Source organism: Miniopterus natalensis, chromosome 5, assembly GCF_054644295.1.
Source record: "Miniopterus natalensis isolate mMinNat1 chromosome 5, mMinNat1.hap1, whole genome shotgun sequence".
NCBI lineage: Eukaryota > Metazoa > Chordata > Mammalia > Chiroptera > Miniopteridae > Miniopterus > Miniopterus natalensis.
Window position 1 is genome coordinate 42,469,302 of NC_142085.1, and position 17,188 is coordinate 42,486,489.

A 17,188-nucleotide genomic window follows, 5' to 3' on the forward strand; every position below is an offset into this window, starting at 1 on the left:
ATCCTCACACTTGTCTCTGGATGGGGTGTAAATACATGCCTTTGGGTGACAGGTGGAAAATGACATTGGGTGGGTTTAGGGCTTTATATATTTACATCTAATTAATTTGTTTTCAATCTACATCTTTTACTCTCCATTATATTTATTTTTCCAAGATTGGGGCTCTTTTCTTTCTTTGTTCCTTCATAGTTACCTTCTCCATGCTACCATATAGATCTTTTTTCTCTTAAAATTTTTATATGTTTAAAACTAAAATAAAGTCAGTGTACAATATTATATTTACCAAAAATTTGCCGAAATCTCTTACTTCCTGAAGGACCCTCTCCTGTTCTTTCCATTCCCCATAATTAATTTATTATGCTCTTCAGAGTTAACATGAGCCCCAAGAAAGGTCTGTTGTTGCCTGGAAAGAAGAATTACCAGAACTTGGTAAAAATGAAGCAATATTGATTAAAAGGAATTCCAGGGATTTTTTTCCTAATAGCCCAAACTGGCAGTCAAAAAAAGGTAAAAAAATAAGTGTTTGAAGAAAAAAATGTTCTAAATTACTGCCAGTAATTTCTGTGCTCATGAATAACCTCATTTAATATATTTTTTCACTGTTCATTTTCCAAATGTGTGTCAGGTTATTCCACTGATTATTAAACAACTAAAACAAAACCCATTGATTCAAACATTGTATGGTCTTTGTAGAATAGTTGGAAAATGCATAATGGTACCAAGATAACATAAAAATTGAACAGTCATGAGCCGTGTTACCATTTTGGCAAATTTCCTTAAATTTAAGTATATCCATATGCATTTTCCTTTAAAATAAGATCATATTACAACTCTGCCCTCTATTTTTAATTAGAATGATATATTTAGCATTTCTACATTATTAAATAATTTTACAAATTATATTTTTTGTTTTTCCACCCATAATTTTAGTAGTTGCATAATATTCCTTTATATAGATATATGATAATTTATCTGACTCATCTATTATTGGACATCAGGAAATATCTAGGTTTTTACTAGTAAAATAGTGTTGCAACAAAACTAATTATGTATTGCTATTTGTCTACATCCTGATTATATTTTTAGTATAATTTTCAAGAAGTTAATTTAGTTGGTCACAGGCTATGAACCTATGACTTTATGTGTACTGACAAGTTTTTCCAGAAACATTTCACAAAACAGTGAGTTTCTGATTCATCACACCCTTCCCAACTCTAATATCAATTTTTAAAACAATCAGTTTTATAAGTGCAAAGTAGTATTCTGCTGATAATATCTTTAATATTCTAATGTCCCATAAATAATTTATAATTGGGTATTACATTTTTATTCTTTTATTAATGGAGTGAATCTATTTTTTTTGGTTGTAATACATTTAGTTTTTTCTCATTGTTTTCTTCTGTGTGTGTGGGTGTGTTTAAATTTTAACTTTTGTTTTCTTTCTTGGAGATTTGAAATGTTTTTATCTATTTTTAACTCCACCACCAATTACCCTGAATGTGTTTAAAAACGTATATGTATTTACCCACATATTTAGTATTGAAAAAAATGAAGAATAAAATGTGAACTTCTTTCCCCCCACCTTTTTAAGATAAAGAATTTAGTGTGGTTTTGTTTGTTTGTTTTGTTATTCCAACTTCTCCTTAGCCTCCTCATTCCAGCTTCAGTTAATGTCCTGGAGTTTTTTTTCTTTAGAATGATAATTTTAAAACTACTTATATTGTCTATCTTCTCTTTCAGGAATTATTTTAACATTTGATTTTACTTTTTGTTACCATTGTTACATCAACCACTTTAATTTTATGGTCTTAGTGTTCATTGGAAGGCTTATTAAAAGCATAATTTCTGTATTGGATTCTTAATATTTATTTATATCTTAGTAGGCCAAAGAATAACTTCAAGTAATTTTTTAAAAATAAAGGCCTGTGAGTGGTTTATATCCTGTGACTGCACATATGAGAACAACATTTTTATTTTTTTATACGTATGAATAGCAAATTAGTTGGGATTCAGATTCTTTAATTAAAAATTTTTTTTCTCCTAAAAATTCTGTTGCTGTTTCCTGACATTTAGCAATAGAGAGAACACTGATTTTTTTTGTACATAATTTGTAGGCCTTTCCCCTATACCCTTATAATTCAACAGTGTTATAGGAGATATCTTGGTACCTTCATTATATTCCTGGTACTTCAAATATGAATCTTTGCAAATTGCTTTGTTTCCAGTTGTAGTGATTTTTTTCTGTAAGTATTCCTATAATTCTCTTTTCTTTCTTCTCTATGATCACTTAAACATCTTTATTCTTTTTCTCTACATACCTGAAAAGCTGCTCAGGTTTGTCCTTCATAAGCAAAGATTTTTTTTTTTTTTAAATATATCTTTATTGATTTCAGAGAGAGGAAAGGAGAGGGAGAGAGAGAGATAGAAACATCAATGATGAGAGAGTCATTGATCAAGCCCGCAGCTGGGCATGTGCCCTGACCGGGAATTGAACCCTGATCGCCTGGATCCTAGGCCAAAGCTCGACCGCTGAGCCACGCCCGGCCGGGCAAAGATTGTGTTTTTATCCACAAAGCTAAACTTCTCTTTTTACTTTCAATGTAGATTTTAACAGCACTATTGCCATTTTGGCTTCCTTGCAGGCTTTATCTCTCAATTTTGATATCATGACATTTAAAAATTTCATTATTTCCATTTTCTTTCTTCTTAGAGGCATGTCTGGTTATTCCTGGTTTCTGAGCTCTGATGGACACAGAGTGAGCTCTTGCACCAATGTAGTTTCCAGGGACACCTTTTTCCTGGTGGGCCAGCAGGAGCTTTCATGGGTGAGTCTTGGTTCCTTGCTGCAAAGCCAATGGCTTGAATCTGATTTTGATCACTTTGAGCAAGACTATTATCACCTTTTCTCCCACGTTCTAAAACAGGGTGTCAACCTTGGCACTATGGACAGTTGGGCTGGAGAGTTCTTTGTTGCAGGCCTATCTTGCGCCTTGTAGGATATTCAGCAGTTCCCCTGGGCTCTACTCACCAGATGCCAGACACCCTACTTTCTGCCCCCCCATTTCTTCACACATTGCCACATGTTCCCTGGGAACAAAATTGTACCTGGTTGGGAACCACTTCCCTAAAGAAACTTTACAAGTTGAACTCAAATCAAGAAAAACAAAACAAGATTGTTAGATAGTTAAATAGGATGGAGATAAAAAGAAGTCAACAATTACAAAAAGACACACTTAAAATATAAAGCAGCACTTACTTTCACAGAAACAGTTTGTTGTTTCTAAGACTGGCAAAAGGCCATAAATGCTCAAAGTGGTGGATAGTTTTGTGAATAATGCCATTAATCAGATAATTACACGACAGTAAAGACAGCAAGAGCCAAGACGTGACAGTCAAGCCACAGTTCCCATCTTTAGTGTGGGACTGACGACCTAAAAACCAAAAGGTCAACAGTTGTATAGATAAATCAATACTCTGTCCCAGAACATCAGTTCCAAGAGCAACATAGTACATTTTAGTGTCTCCAGATACTCTGAAAATTGGGGACTGAAGGAAAGAGGCTGGTGGATGTGATTTTTAATGAGCCTTGTAGCATGATATGAGTCATTTATATCATGTGATACAGTTGATGGTTTTCTAAGCAAAAGTTTTATGTCCTCATAGCAACATAATCTGAAGCTCACCCCATTTGAAAGTTTTCACTGTCTGGAAAAAAGTTCATTGTTTTAATTCAACCAGACATACAATATGGCACAACTAATATGATTATATAACTTTTGGCAAGTATTTTATATTTTCTTCTTTAATTTAAAGGCAATAATCTACACAAACTTAATAATACTGTCATCTAAGTAAATTTATATTTTGGAATGGGTTCAATGTATGACTATGAAATGTATTTTGCCTTTTTTTTTTTTTTACTATTTTTGTTCGGAAAGAAAATGACTAATATCTTCTGGTAATAGCAATGATAGGGAAAGATGGTTGTGTAGCAACAGAATCCTTCATGAACAACAGTCAACTTTTCCTAGCAGTCTTTTTTCTTTTCAAAGCCTGACTTGCTTGAATATTTGTGTGTAAAATGCTTTCCAAATTTTAGATTTTGGGAAAAATAATAAAAACACTGCACACTGGTTCCAATAATATAAGTGCCTACATATTTGTCATCAGTTGAAATGTGTCTGAAAATGTAAAGAAACCATAAAGCTTAAAAGGCTAAAAGGAAATTCAGAGAAAACCTTTTCCCCATTTGAAACTATATATATTTAAATATATCTTTATTGATTTCAGAGAGAGGAAGGGAGAGGGGGAGAGAGAGATAGAAACATCAATGATGAGAGTCATTGATCGGCTGCCTCCTATTTGCCCCCCAGTGAGGATCGAGACTGCAACCAGGGCATGTGCTCTGATGGGGAATAGAACTGCAGTCTCCTGGATCCTAGGTCGATCTATATTTTGAATAATGTAAATTGTCAATATTCTTACCATGAACAAAAGCCTTTACATTTCTGGTAGGCTGTAGGAGTACAAGACGATGAACCTGAGGAAAGATTCTTTGGCCTCCTCTTCCCCTCTTCCCTGCCTCAAGAAGTACAGTCAGGTGGTGCAGGAGTCTGAAGCATCTACTATAAAGGTTTTATTAGCTTCTGCCTGTCTGCAAAGTATTTTGGTCATAGACTAACAGGTGCATTAAATAGGCCTGTTCTCCCCCTACCCCTTACTCCACGCAGTGTAGTTTGTCTCACAGCGCCCCCTCTCCATTACTCTGAGGAGAAGTTGGCCAGGAGAAATTAAACTCAATTTGGCAATTTCTAGCCAAGCCCTATTGAAGAGCCACACAGCCCTCTGAGCACCTGGGGAGAGGTGAGGGATAGACTCATCCCTATTAATAGCAAATGCAGCCTATGATGTGCCTTGATTTTTCAAAGGCCTTGTAATGACTGGATGTAGCTTGCATGATTGAAAGGGCATCTTTATTTCCTAAAATTAAGAACTAATTTTCTTGCAATTGCTAGATTCCCACTGTAGTAAAAGAATTTTCTTCCATTTTGGTTTCAACAGTCACCAAACATAAGAATTATTCATGAATGAAATGCAATTATTCATGAAACCTCAAGAAGATTCTAGGCGGAGAGAACAGAGGGTGATGTGGGAGGGGTGTGCTTTTGTTCTTGGTGAGAAGTTCCCACAGACAAAAAGTCAAACCAGTGACTGAAGGGTTTGACTGAGCCATTACTTTTAAGGCTTTTCTGATATGATTGCTACTATGCTTATGAAAACACTTTTATTGATTTTATAGTCCTTTTAAAATTTTTAAATTAAAATTATACATATACATAGTTTAAAAAGCTGATTATTTCTATGAGGTTTATAATGAAACTTAGCGTTTTCTTCCTCACCCCTCCCCACCTCTTCTCGCTGCGGTTCAACTCTTAGCCATTCTTTGTTCTTTTAAAATCTTACACTTTTAGAGATGGGAGAAATATATTTATTTTCTGATATTGCTGAAAATGGACTTGGTAGATTTTTTCCCTTCTGTTTGGCTTATTGCTTTTGTATGATATCCAGAAGAAAAAAGCCACAAAGAAAGGTCACAAAACCTTTTTCTTTAATACTTTTTATTATGAAACACCTGCAAAAAATGTGAAAATAAAAACTTATAGATCAATACATTATCACAAAGTGACTATGTTAAAGCATCAGAAATAGGAAATTGTACCTTAGAAACCCCCTTCATGGTCCCTCTTAATGATTATCCTCCATCTCTATTGGCAGGCGCAGCCATAATTTTTATTTTTATTAATTAATAACTAATGGCTTTATTAAGAATTCTTTTGTTTTTAAAAATAGTTTTACTCTTTGATCTAGCATTCCCTAAAGTTTTTATTTATATCTTTTTAAACTCATATAAACAAGTTATACATACTGTCCTTTTCTGTGACTGAATTCTTTTATTCAATATTATGCTTATATTGTTATTTTTGTATAGCTGTACTCATTTATTTTGATGACAATATCACAATTTCTGTATCCATTTTATTGAAGGGCACTGAGTGGTTTACAGTTACATAAATAATAATGTTATGGATATTTTCATGTTTCTTAGTGAACATATGCACATATTTTTGTATGTGATAGGTTTATTGCTTTAATAGCCCCAATCTGGACTTCATCATGTGATTTATTTCAACTAAAGGGATTTTAGCAACAGTAGCATAAGCAGAGGCTTAAAAAGCACTTGAGTTGTTGAGCTTCCTTGCTTTTGTTTCTGTGCCATCACCATGAGAATCATGCAAGTGTAGCTTAAAATAAGATGACAAACATATGGCTCATGGTCCCATTGTCCAGCAGAGAGATTGCCAAACACATGGGTGAATCCTCCTGAGACCCAAAGATGGGGCCAGTGGAACCCATTGACATTACCAGCTTGTAGACTTATAAGTTAAATAAATGTTTATTGTATATCACTGAGGTTTTCTGGTATTTTCATGGCAACAGATAATAATAGAGTGGAATTGACAAATTCATCCTCCTATCAACAGTGTATGAGAATTCCAAATCCTTTATATCCTCATTAACATTTGGTAGCTAATCATTTTAATTTTAACCATTCTGGTAAGTGGATAGTGATATCTCATTTTGGTTTTAATTTTCATTTCTCTGATGTCTAATGAGATTGAGCACCTTTCCATGTTTATCGTTCATTTGGATATATTCCTGTGAAATGCCTGTTTAATCTTTCTATTGGATTGCCTTTTCTTATTTCTTTTCAGGATGTTTTAATGTATTTTGTATGGCTATATGTAGATATAAATATAGGGGGTGGTTTTATGTATTGCAAATATTTTCTTCCCGTCCGTGGCTAGCCTTTTAAAAATCTTAATTTTTTATAATGCTTTTGTCAAGTTTTTCTATCAATAATATATTTTGAAAAGAATTGGGAGGCATTCCTTCTTTTAAAATTCTCTAAAAGAATATATTCATACTGGTTTTCTTTCTTTCTTATGTGTTTGTAGAATTTGCTGGTAAAGGTATCTATACTTAGAATATTTTTTGTAGAAAATGATTGAGTTTTAAATCCAATTAAAAAAATAAATATAGGACTATTCAAATTCTCTATTTCTTCTTGTGTCAATTTTGGTTGGTTGTTTCTCTGTTATATGAAATTTTCGATTTTCTTCTAAATTTTAATATTTTTTGGTATAACTTGTTCACAATCTCCCTTTATCTTTTTATTAATGTAGGATCTTTAAGAGTGTCTCATTTTCATTTATGGCATTGTTTATTTACATCTTCTTTCTTTTATCTTGTGTCATAAATGACATTTTAGTCCTGGTTTAAATGCTGTGGAGTTTGGAGCTTAAACCACTGTCCTCTACTCCCTTTTCCCTATGGAGCAACAGCTTTTCCAAGAAACCTCTAAGATTTTGCAGTTACCAAAACACATTTTTAAAATGAGATAACTGAGATTCAAAGTTATCCAAGAACTCATATATTTTGTTCCTTATCAAATGCTTTTTATCACTATGTGTAGCTTACAACTAACTTTTAGGAAAGACTGAGGGAAAATGTGTACAGTTTATGGGTATACTCTGGCTACCAGAAAACAATGCCAATGTATAGAAGCAAAAAGACATCAAACATTGTAGATCCACAAACATTAAGATATTTGTTCAAACCATTACCGCAATAAATGGGAAATCAACAGAACATACTTGATATGCAAGCACAGTTTAACACTTGGTCAAACATAATCCAAATTCTTTAGCTAATTACTTCATTATTTATTGACTGTTCAAATTCTTCCCCATATGCTCCAAAGACTTCCTCCTAAGGAAGAGCTAGCTATTCCAAGTACTGCATTGTCTCTAACTACTGTGTATTTGCATCATGCTGTTCTCATATACTGGTAACAAGAATGGGGCCCATTTCTGAGGGCTACCATGTGAACGTTCAATTTAATCTCAGTTAAAAGTACTTGCATACTTTCTCTATTCTTACTTGCATACATTGGTGACAGTAATTGCTGTGTTGGAGAGGGCTCATGGCAAGTAACTGAAGGTGGTCTTTTACCAATAGCCAGTGAAGAACTGAAGCCTTCAGTCCAACAACCCATGAGTAACTAAATCCTGCTAACAGCCAAAATAGTGAGTTTAGAAGTGGCTCTTGCCTGGCCGGGTGTGGCTCAACGGTTGAGTGTCAGCCTAGGATCCAGGCGAGAGGGGTTCAATTCCCGGTCAGGGCACATGCCCGGTTGCAGGCTCGATCAATGACTCTCATTATTGATGTTCCTATCTCTCTCTCTCTCTCTCTCCCTCTTCTTTCCTCTCTCTGAAATCAATAAAGATATATTTAAAAAAAAAAAAAAAGAAGTGGCTCTTTACCCAGTCAAGCTATAATATGAAGGCAGCCCTGTTTTTCACTGTGACTAGAATCTTGTCAGATACCCTGAACCAGAGAACACATCTAAGATGCATCTGGATTTCAGACTCACAGAAACTGTGAGATAATCAGTGTTTGGAGTTTTAAGCCACTAAGTTTTGAGGTGATTTGTTATGAGCAATAATTAGCTAATAGAGTGAAGCTCATTCTTTATGCATCTATAACAGATCTCTTTATCAACATAATTTTCAATCTGCTTTTTCATTAGTATTTACATTTTTACCTAGGAACCTCTTAATAATAATAAAATATAATTTAAAAACCTGCTATGCTAACCATGATTGGTTGAAAGGTAAAAGGGACATATACAGATTAAATATCCAGAAAGATTCTGCTTTCTAGTTTTTGTTAAATTTAAAGACACAGAAAAGAAAAATAGAGGATGGGTCCCTGGGGTTTCTGAAAGCATATGTGTAGCACACAAATAGGCCAATGATATGAGAAGAGGGATGGATGCTTAGAGAAGACTGAACGCTGAGATGAATGATATTTTTCATAAGACAGATCCATAGTAAGTATGGTATGTGAAGTTGACATATGAACCACTGAGTCTAGCCTCCCCACCTAGGATTATATTTTAGTTAAATATACTATTGATTTTTGGAACATTATGATGCCTCTTCAGTATAACTAAGATGAAATTTCTATTAAAAAGCAAAATACTGCTAATATAGCCATGGCTTCCAAACAATATTATTCAGCTGAAGTCTTTTCATATCAGATTCTAATCCAGCCAGAATACATTTGACTGCTAGCTATACCCCAAGGAAATCCTATTCAAGTAAATATGAAATAAAAATAGAAGCCACTGCCAAAATTGAACTGAATATGCAGTGTGTATCAGAAATCTTAATGAACTATCACTTTTGGTATTTTAAGACAGTTTCAGAAGGTGACATGTTAGCATTTAAACAAATAATCATCTTTATGCTTCAGTCCACCAGTCTCAAAACTGCTTAAATGGTATTAACCTTCTCTTGGATATGGAGAAAAAGGCAACTAGAGGCATCTTTAAGGTCATTTAGGTCTACTACGGAGTGATGTGGTTGTTGATAAATAGTGAAAATCTGTGTTCATAAGACTGGTGTTTCAGGCTCCAAAGGTCATCTTCTCAATTTGGTATAATGGGTGACATGTAGAGCCTCAGTGTCTCCTTTATTACTTATTTGTTGACCTGTCATGGGATTTGTTATTTGATTTGGACTCTCTTCGAATATTTCTTGTACACCTTGGTGAAGTATCATTGATCTCATATCTTACGGCGACACATTTCTTGTTTTCCATTTTTATTTGGTTGGGAGATAATAACTGTCCAATTCTAACAAATGTGGGCCACACCTGGCATTGATGCATACTTCTAATCATGAATTCTTTATAGTTTTGACAATGGGGACCAAGCCCTGGAGTGAAAATAAGGATAAGAAGTGTGTGGAAAATAATCCTAAAGAGAAGAGGTATCTCACCAGTCACAGGACAAAGTCTAACTCTTGAAAGAACTGCAGGTGTTATAATAGAATCAGTAGACCTGGCCCTCTTCTCTTGCCTTTATAAGCTTAGGGATTTCCTAAGAACCCAATGCTTGTGTGAGTAGTGATCCAATAACAGTACTGGTTTCACATTCTAATAAATCAATGCTGAATACCTTAAACATGAAATCTTTTCTTTTCTTTTTGAAGTATGGAAATAAGAGTGCATCATAATAATAGTATGCTAAGTGTACCACTCTACCTTTGCAACCTGTTTTCACAATGGTGACCTCAACCTGTAGATAAGGTACTGCACCAGCTTTATCCTCAGTCTCATGAAGGACAAAACTAGCTGAAATCATGTGAATATAATCACAATTAACCAAGATAAGTTGATATGCAGGGCTCCTCACGTTGTACTCTAGGCACTTTCTATGGGTTTTTCTTACAATAGCTGCTACTGCTTTCTATGCCTTAAAGTGGGAGCTCAGAGATGGGAGGTTCAACCCTGTAAAGAATGCTTTTTATAGGATAGGACAAAACCCAAATACACTTAAAGACTGTAAGACTGGGCTTCAGGTGTACTGGACTTGTCCTGGCTTTGCTGCCAGTAGCCTGGGTGATCTTAAGCTGGTCACTCAAGCTCCCTGGGTCTGTAAATGATTTGGATGACCTTAAAAGTTTTCCCCAGATCTCAGGACCCTTAACTATCTGAAGAGGTTTCAAAGAGCTTATCTGCATCCTAAATATTAGTATTCTGAAAAGCATGGACAAATCATAAACATTTATCTCAGAGAAGAATTGATGGAAATTACTCTGAGAGCACAGAAAGTCCTGCCCCAGTTCTGGAGGAGACAGCACACATTTGAAATGTCAGCAGATACCTGATTGCAAACCCACTAACATCTGTGACATTCTTGTTGCTGCTGGCATTGCAGCCTGCAGGGATTTTTCTGTGCACTAAAGAGAAAGGGCCATGAAAGGATGCTTCCTGCAAATGCTTTCCAAGAAACAGAATTAAATGAACACTTATTGAATGCAAATTAGCCTCAGGAATTAATTATAAAATGGAAATGGTATTTACTAATTTCTGGTCACATATATACAATTGAGTGAGAAAAAAATCATTAGGTATGTAGGAGGTAAGTTTTCAGGCTCTCCTTGGCTACAGAAAGTCCTAGGGAAGAACAATTTAGTTAACTTGTTTTTCAAGTTTGGGCACACACAGTATGATAGAGAAATGCCTCATAGATCTTCACATTGAAGTGTGATTTCTAAGTTACTGCTCATGCTCCCTCCCTGTCTCTCAAGGTTGATTATCCTCACTAACCTTGGACTTCTCCCCACTATTGAGTGAGCTCTTGGCCATCAGGAACAGCTTAGTCAGGAAGCCATTTAACTGGTCCTTATGGGTAGAAGCTGGGGGAAATGCAAGGAGTAAGTATTGAACAATTGAAATGAAAAGGTGACCATGACTACAGGAGATAACACCAGAAGGCCACAAGATGGAGATGCTGAGATAATACATTTATGAAATTCTGACCAATTCTGTCCTCTTAAAATTTGGTACTCTGGGATGGAATGTTGAAATAATTAACCATATAGCCCGAAGCAGATTTCCTTCATGGCCTCTACATGAATTGTGTCTCAGGCTGGTAAAAAAGAAGTTGGCAGCTTTCCTTTGCTTTGGTGAGATGAGGCAAGTGTCTATGATCCAACTGAGCCACAGAGTTGTATTAGGGGTGTCCTTTTAACTGTCTGTACAAGGATTGGTTCACTTGGGTCTTACTTGCCCATTGTACCTAGGAGACTCCTATGAAGAATTCACGCTAAGGGAAGAAAAGTCGATGCACATAAATTTGGTGCAAGGACAGTGGACCAGGACAGAGAGGAAGGTGATTTTATCTGCTGTATGGAGACCGTGCCATCAACTAGTTCAATTTAAGCTATTGGAAAAGGAGCTTTTATAAAAGTGACAGTTAAAACTGAGCAATAATTTTAAAAATCCCACCTATTTTATTAATTAAATTCTGATATATTTTTTAAATTAGAACTTCTTTTTAAGAACAGTTTGGGGTTCACAGAAAAATGGAGAGGAAGGTGCAGAGATTTTCCCATATACCTATTGCCTCCACATATGCACAACCTCCCCGTTGTTAACATTCCCCACCAGAGTGGTACAACTGAAGAATCTATACTCACACATCATAATCACACAAAGTCCATAGTTTACATTAGTGTTCATTCTTGGTGTACATTCCCTGGGTTTGGACAAATGTTTAATGACATGTGCCCATCATTATGGTATCCTGTGGAGTAATTTCACTGCCTTAAACTGATATTTTTAAGATGCCAGGTCTTATTGCTCCAGATCCTATGTAAAGTGCAAAAAGGTAAAAAGAGTGTAATTGAACTATATTGAGGCACACACAGTAACTTGTAGGGTTAGACTCTACAAGTGGAATAGCAAAGAAGTAGACAAGGGTGTACAATTGGTACCACAGGATAAGCGTCATGGGCCATGTCTCACTGGCTTCAACAAGAGGCCTTTAGGAATCCAGACCCAAAAGGAGGAAAATAGTAACCACCACACGGAGCCCCAAAGGACTTATTCATCATATACCTAGGGACTCCTAGAGGAATTTGATAGGGTTGGAGTCACAGAAATGCTGCTTGGGTTACACGCAACACAACCAGATTTTTACCGTAAACTGCTGTGGTTATATAAGAAAAGAGCAGATAACCCTTATGAAAGTTTATGAATGGCTTCCTCTGTGATGCCATAATCCTGTTGCTTTTTGCAGCAGGATAATAGAACAGTTTTAATAAAAATGATTCCACCTGCAAAAGGCTGGTAATCCTCAGCTTGCCCTGCAGTTCTGGGTTAGTGAGTAAGGAAATTAATTGGTGTTATGTTAGATGCAAAGGGATTCTCCAGTGTTCTGTGATGGTGACAGAAGCATTATTAAGAACCACAAATAAAAACAGCAGCATAATTAAAATATAATGTAAAAGCCAAGAAGTTTAAAACTCAGCCTGGTTTATTGTTTATCCTTAGGCCTCTTGACAAGAACAGTGTCAAAATTTTTGCTTTTTGAAGAAATCTCATTTTAATATTTTAAATTAAATGCAGATTATTGTTGTGGAATCAGTACAATTCTGAAGTAATTAAAACTAGGCTACTTCAATTTTCTTCTTCCCTGAAGATTTTTTAAAAATCTAGCAGATCTATGTATGTTACTGGGGCCAGGTCATTCACTTAGTGCCAATGATTTGTAGGGACCCTGGTGCAATTGAAAGGGACACAGAGAACTCCATGTGTATCATATTAGGTGCTTTTGTGAACAACATAGTACCTACCATTCTGTGGAATCTAGTTAGGACGCTGGTTCAAGCCCGACTCACAAATTTTACAGATTTTTATTAGCCCCAATAGTGAATATCTTCTTTTATGGCTTTTCAGTTTTATCTACTTCCTATCAGCAGTGCCACACACGTAACAGGGCAGGGAGAGATCTTGATGCCTACCTGGTTTAGAAGTCTTGTCCTGTCTGATATATTATGATTTACACCACTACCAATAAGTTCAGCATTCTGCATTTCCCCTCTATTTTTTAACTGAGGCATAAAATGCATAAATGAGGATATAAATTGAAGTATATATTTTAATGAATTTTTTACATACATATACCCTTGTATATACAGATTAAGATATAGAAACTTACACAGATTAAGATATAGAAACTTTCCTGGAGGTTTCCTCATGCCCCTTACTGGTTAGTACTACCTATCATCCCAGAGGTAACTATTATTCTGACTTTTCTATATACAGAATGTATTCCTTTGTATCTGGCTTTTTTCTTTCAACACCATGTGATATTTATCCAAGTTGTTGCATATATTAGAAGTTAGATATTTTTTGTGCTATGCCATATTCCACTGTGTGAATCAACTACATTTTATCTATTTGTTCTCAAGTTGAGGGATTGTCTACAGTTTATGACTTTTATGAGTAAACCTACTCTGAACATTCCTGTATATATCTTTTGGTGGACATAAGCATTCACTTTTATTGGCTAGATAGGTAAGACTGGGATTGCTAGATCATGGGACAGGTCTAGGTTTAGTTTACTAGTTACTGACAGTTAATTGATCTCCATTCTTACCAATATTTAGTATTTTTCTTTTTTAATTTAAAATTTTAAAATAACTATTGACTCACAGGAAGTTGTAAAAAATCATACAGATGGGTCCTGTGTGCCCTTTAAATGGTTAATGTTTACATGATACATAACCACAGTATAATATCACAATCAGGAGACTGACATTGATTCAATATGTGTATATAGTTCCATGCCATCTTAACACTGTGTAACCAATACCCAGTCAAGATACAGAACTAGTCTATCACCACAAGCATCTCCTAGTGCTTCCCCTTTATAGCCACACCCACCCTTTTCTTCTACCACCCCTAATTGTTGGCACCCACTCTTCATTTCTCCATATCTATAATTTTGTCATTTCAAGAATGTAATGTAAATGGAATCATACAGTAGCAACTGTTTGAGATTAGCTTTTTTCACTCAGGATAATGCCCTTGAGATCCATCTAATTTATTGTATGTATCAATAGTCATTGCTTTTTATTGCAGAGTAGTATTCCATGACATGACGTGACCTCAGGTTCGAGGGCATTTGTCCAAAGGTGGGAAAATTTTACAGAATTATTGTTTTTTTTTCTTCTATATCTTTATTGATTTCAGAGAGAGGAAAGGGGAGGGAGAGAGATAGAGACATCAATGACGAGAGAGTAATTGATCGAGCCCGCAACCCGGGTATGTGCCCTGACCCGGAATCGAACCCTGATCGCCTGGACCCCAGATTGACGTTCAACCCCTGAGCCATGCCTGGCCGGGTCAGAATTATTGGTTTTTATTTTTATACAAGGAAAAAAGTTCTTATGATAAATTGTAGTTTCTAGATTGTAAATAGCAAGGGAAAATTTCTCAGATTGCTTGACAGCATAAATATACGCAGGCCTCTTCTATAGAAGAAAAACATAGACATTTCCCAAAATGGGGAAAATAGCTGTAGACTGTGCCAAACAGGGTTGCAGATTTGTCAAGTTTCTGCTCTTAAGTTTGTTGAAAGGCCAGTACTCTAAAACTTCCTTGAGGTAAACCTTCCATCACTTGAACCGAGATTCAGAGAAGCCACGATTCCTAAAACAGGGTTTGCGACATCTTTGTGCAGATCAGATAATACCTGCTCTCCAAGTATGGGAGCATTTATGAGTGTGTATCTGGGGCACATAGACTATCTTCCTTCTTCAGGGAGGAAGATTGTTAAAATGCAACAATTTCTTCTAAGCCTTCAGCTGATTATGTAAAGATTTAGTGAGTGGCGAGCTATTATAGCACACAAAGTCACAAAGAACAAATTCTATAATCTTCAGATCCAAGTGAATAAGGACTTTTCTCACATGTACCCAGAATCTTTACCAAAATGAAATGTTTTTAAGGGAAACTTTTATTGTTGTTGATGTTGTTAATCCTCACCGGAGGATGTTTTTTCCCATTGATTCTTAGAGTGGAAGGGGGGGGGGAGCCAGAGAAACACTAAGGTGAGAGACACATCAGTGGGATGCCGCCGCACGCGCCCCCACCGGCCGGAACAAGCGCAACCCAGGTGCCCGCCCTTCGCGGGAAATCCAACCTGCGAGCCTGGAGCGCCTGCGCCGCGCTCTACCACCGCGCCACACCGGCCAGGGCGCCGGAAACGTTTTCGTTGTTTGAAAAGTGTAATGAGAACAAAGTGGAAGAAATAGGAGAGTGATGACCCAAGCTCTCTAGCTGTACTAAGCTTATTTTCCAAATAAACAAAAGCAAAAAACCCCCCACCCAAACCAAAAATGATTAGTGGGGACTGGAGTATTTAAGTGTATTAAGTCGGAACAAGGTAGGCGGTGAGGAAAAGGAGAGGGCAGTGGCTAAGACAGGTCCCGCTCCGGTCACACGTTGGGTGGTGCTTAGCCCCGGTCCTGGGCGGAGCCGGCAATCCTCCCCAAATCTGAGGCCATGGGCCTCCCTAATTCCACAAGTGCCTCTGACCGAGCCCGCTGATACGAAGTTGAGATCGTTCAGAGATGAAGAATCCCCCTTTTGTTTCTTTAGAGAAGCAGGTGATCAGGCGGGGCTATATATATATTTTTTTAATTTAGTTCTATCTTGCTTAAAGAGAGAAAAAAAAGACGGACGGGACCACAGTATTTGTCCTTAAAGGACGTCTATGACACCACACTTTTTTTTTTTAAGGTCTCACATATTTATTACAGAACCAACCTCTTAGGGCAGAAAAATATTAACAGAGAAAAATCTCATTCTTCCAACAACTTCTTCCCCCCCGCCCCCCAAACACGCCCAACTGTCCAAATAGCGGTGATCTTTTCAAGGCGGCGGCGCGAAGCAGGACGCGAGCAGTCGGGACGCGGCGTGAAGACGTGAGCCGTCCCCGGAGCGGTTCCTCACAGGCCCAGCTTGGTTCTTCTCCAATGTCTCCGCTTGGCGTTGTACCTGATTCTGTTACCAGTTTTCATCCAAATCCACTGCGGAATGGGCCGATTCTGCTTCTGTTTCTTGGCCAGGAACCTCTTGATCCTGAAGGTCTTGTGAGAAGACATAGCGAGGGAAAGTCAACAGCACGCACCAGGAAACCGCCGCACCAGTCAACCGTTAGCACCGCGATGGTCGAGAGAGGATGAGGAAGGCGGAAGTGCTTGCTCAGAGGCACTTCCGGGGGCGGGGCTTGGAGGCCGACGTCGTGGGCCAACCACGGCCTCGTGACGACCTCTCCCTGCACAGGCCGCCGCGGAGCTGAGGGAAGCTGCGCTTGTTCCTGGGAAGGGGAATTCGCTCTCCGTGCCTTCTGTAAGGTGGGTGCCTTTGAGCCGGTCAGTGTTGCCAGGGGCAGCTGCTTCGTGGGTGCGGGCGACAGCCATTATAAATACCAAAGCAGAAGCCCTTCCGAAGGCAGAGGGAGCTGAGTGGCAGCACCAGTTTAATTTTTAAAAAATTAGCTTTAATATTTAGCGTTCATATCTGTGTCAAAAATTACAGAACCTATAGGGAAATGTTGTGAAATGCCTCCCAAATAGTGGAGAGTATTCATTCTTCCCTAGTCTCATCCTTATGGGAATGGGGGTGATGGTGGGAGGGAGATATTTCTAGCATAACAACACATTGCAGGATTTGCCCGGTAGCCCGTCACGTGACTGTGACCTAG

General features: G+C 37.2%; 1 protein-coding gene across 1 annotated transcript; it reads right to left on the reverse strand.

Annotated features, from left to right (window-relative positions):
* Positions 1-16,430: 16,430 nt before the first annotated feature.
* Positions 16,431-16,586, reverse strand: LOC107532809 (large ribosomal subunit protein eL39-like). Its single transcript, XM_087817148.1, has one exon. The coding sequence runs from the start codon at positions 16,584-16,586 to the stop codon at positions 16,431-16,433; it is 156 nt and encodes a 51-aa protein (XP_087673274.1).
* Positions 16,587-17,188: the final 602 nt, after the last annotated feature.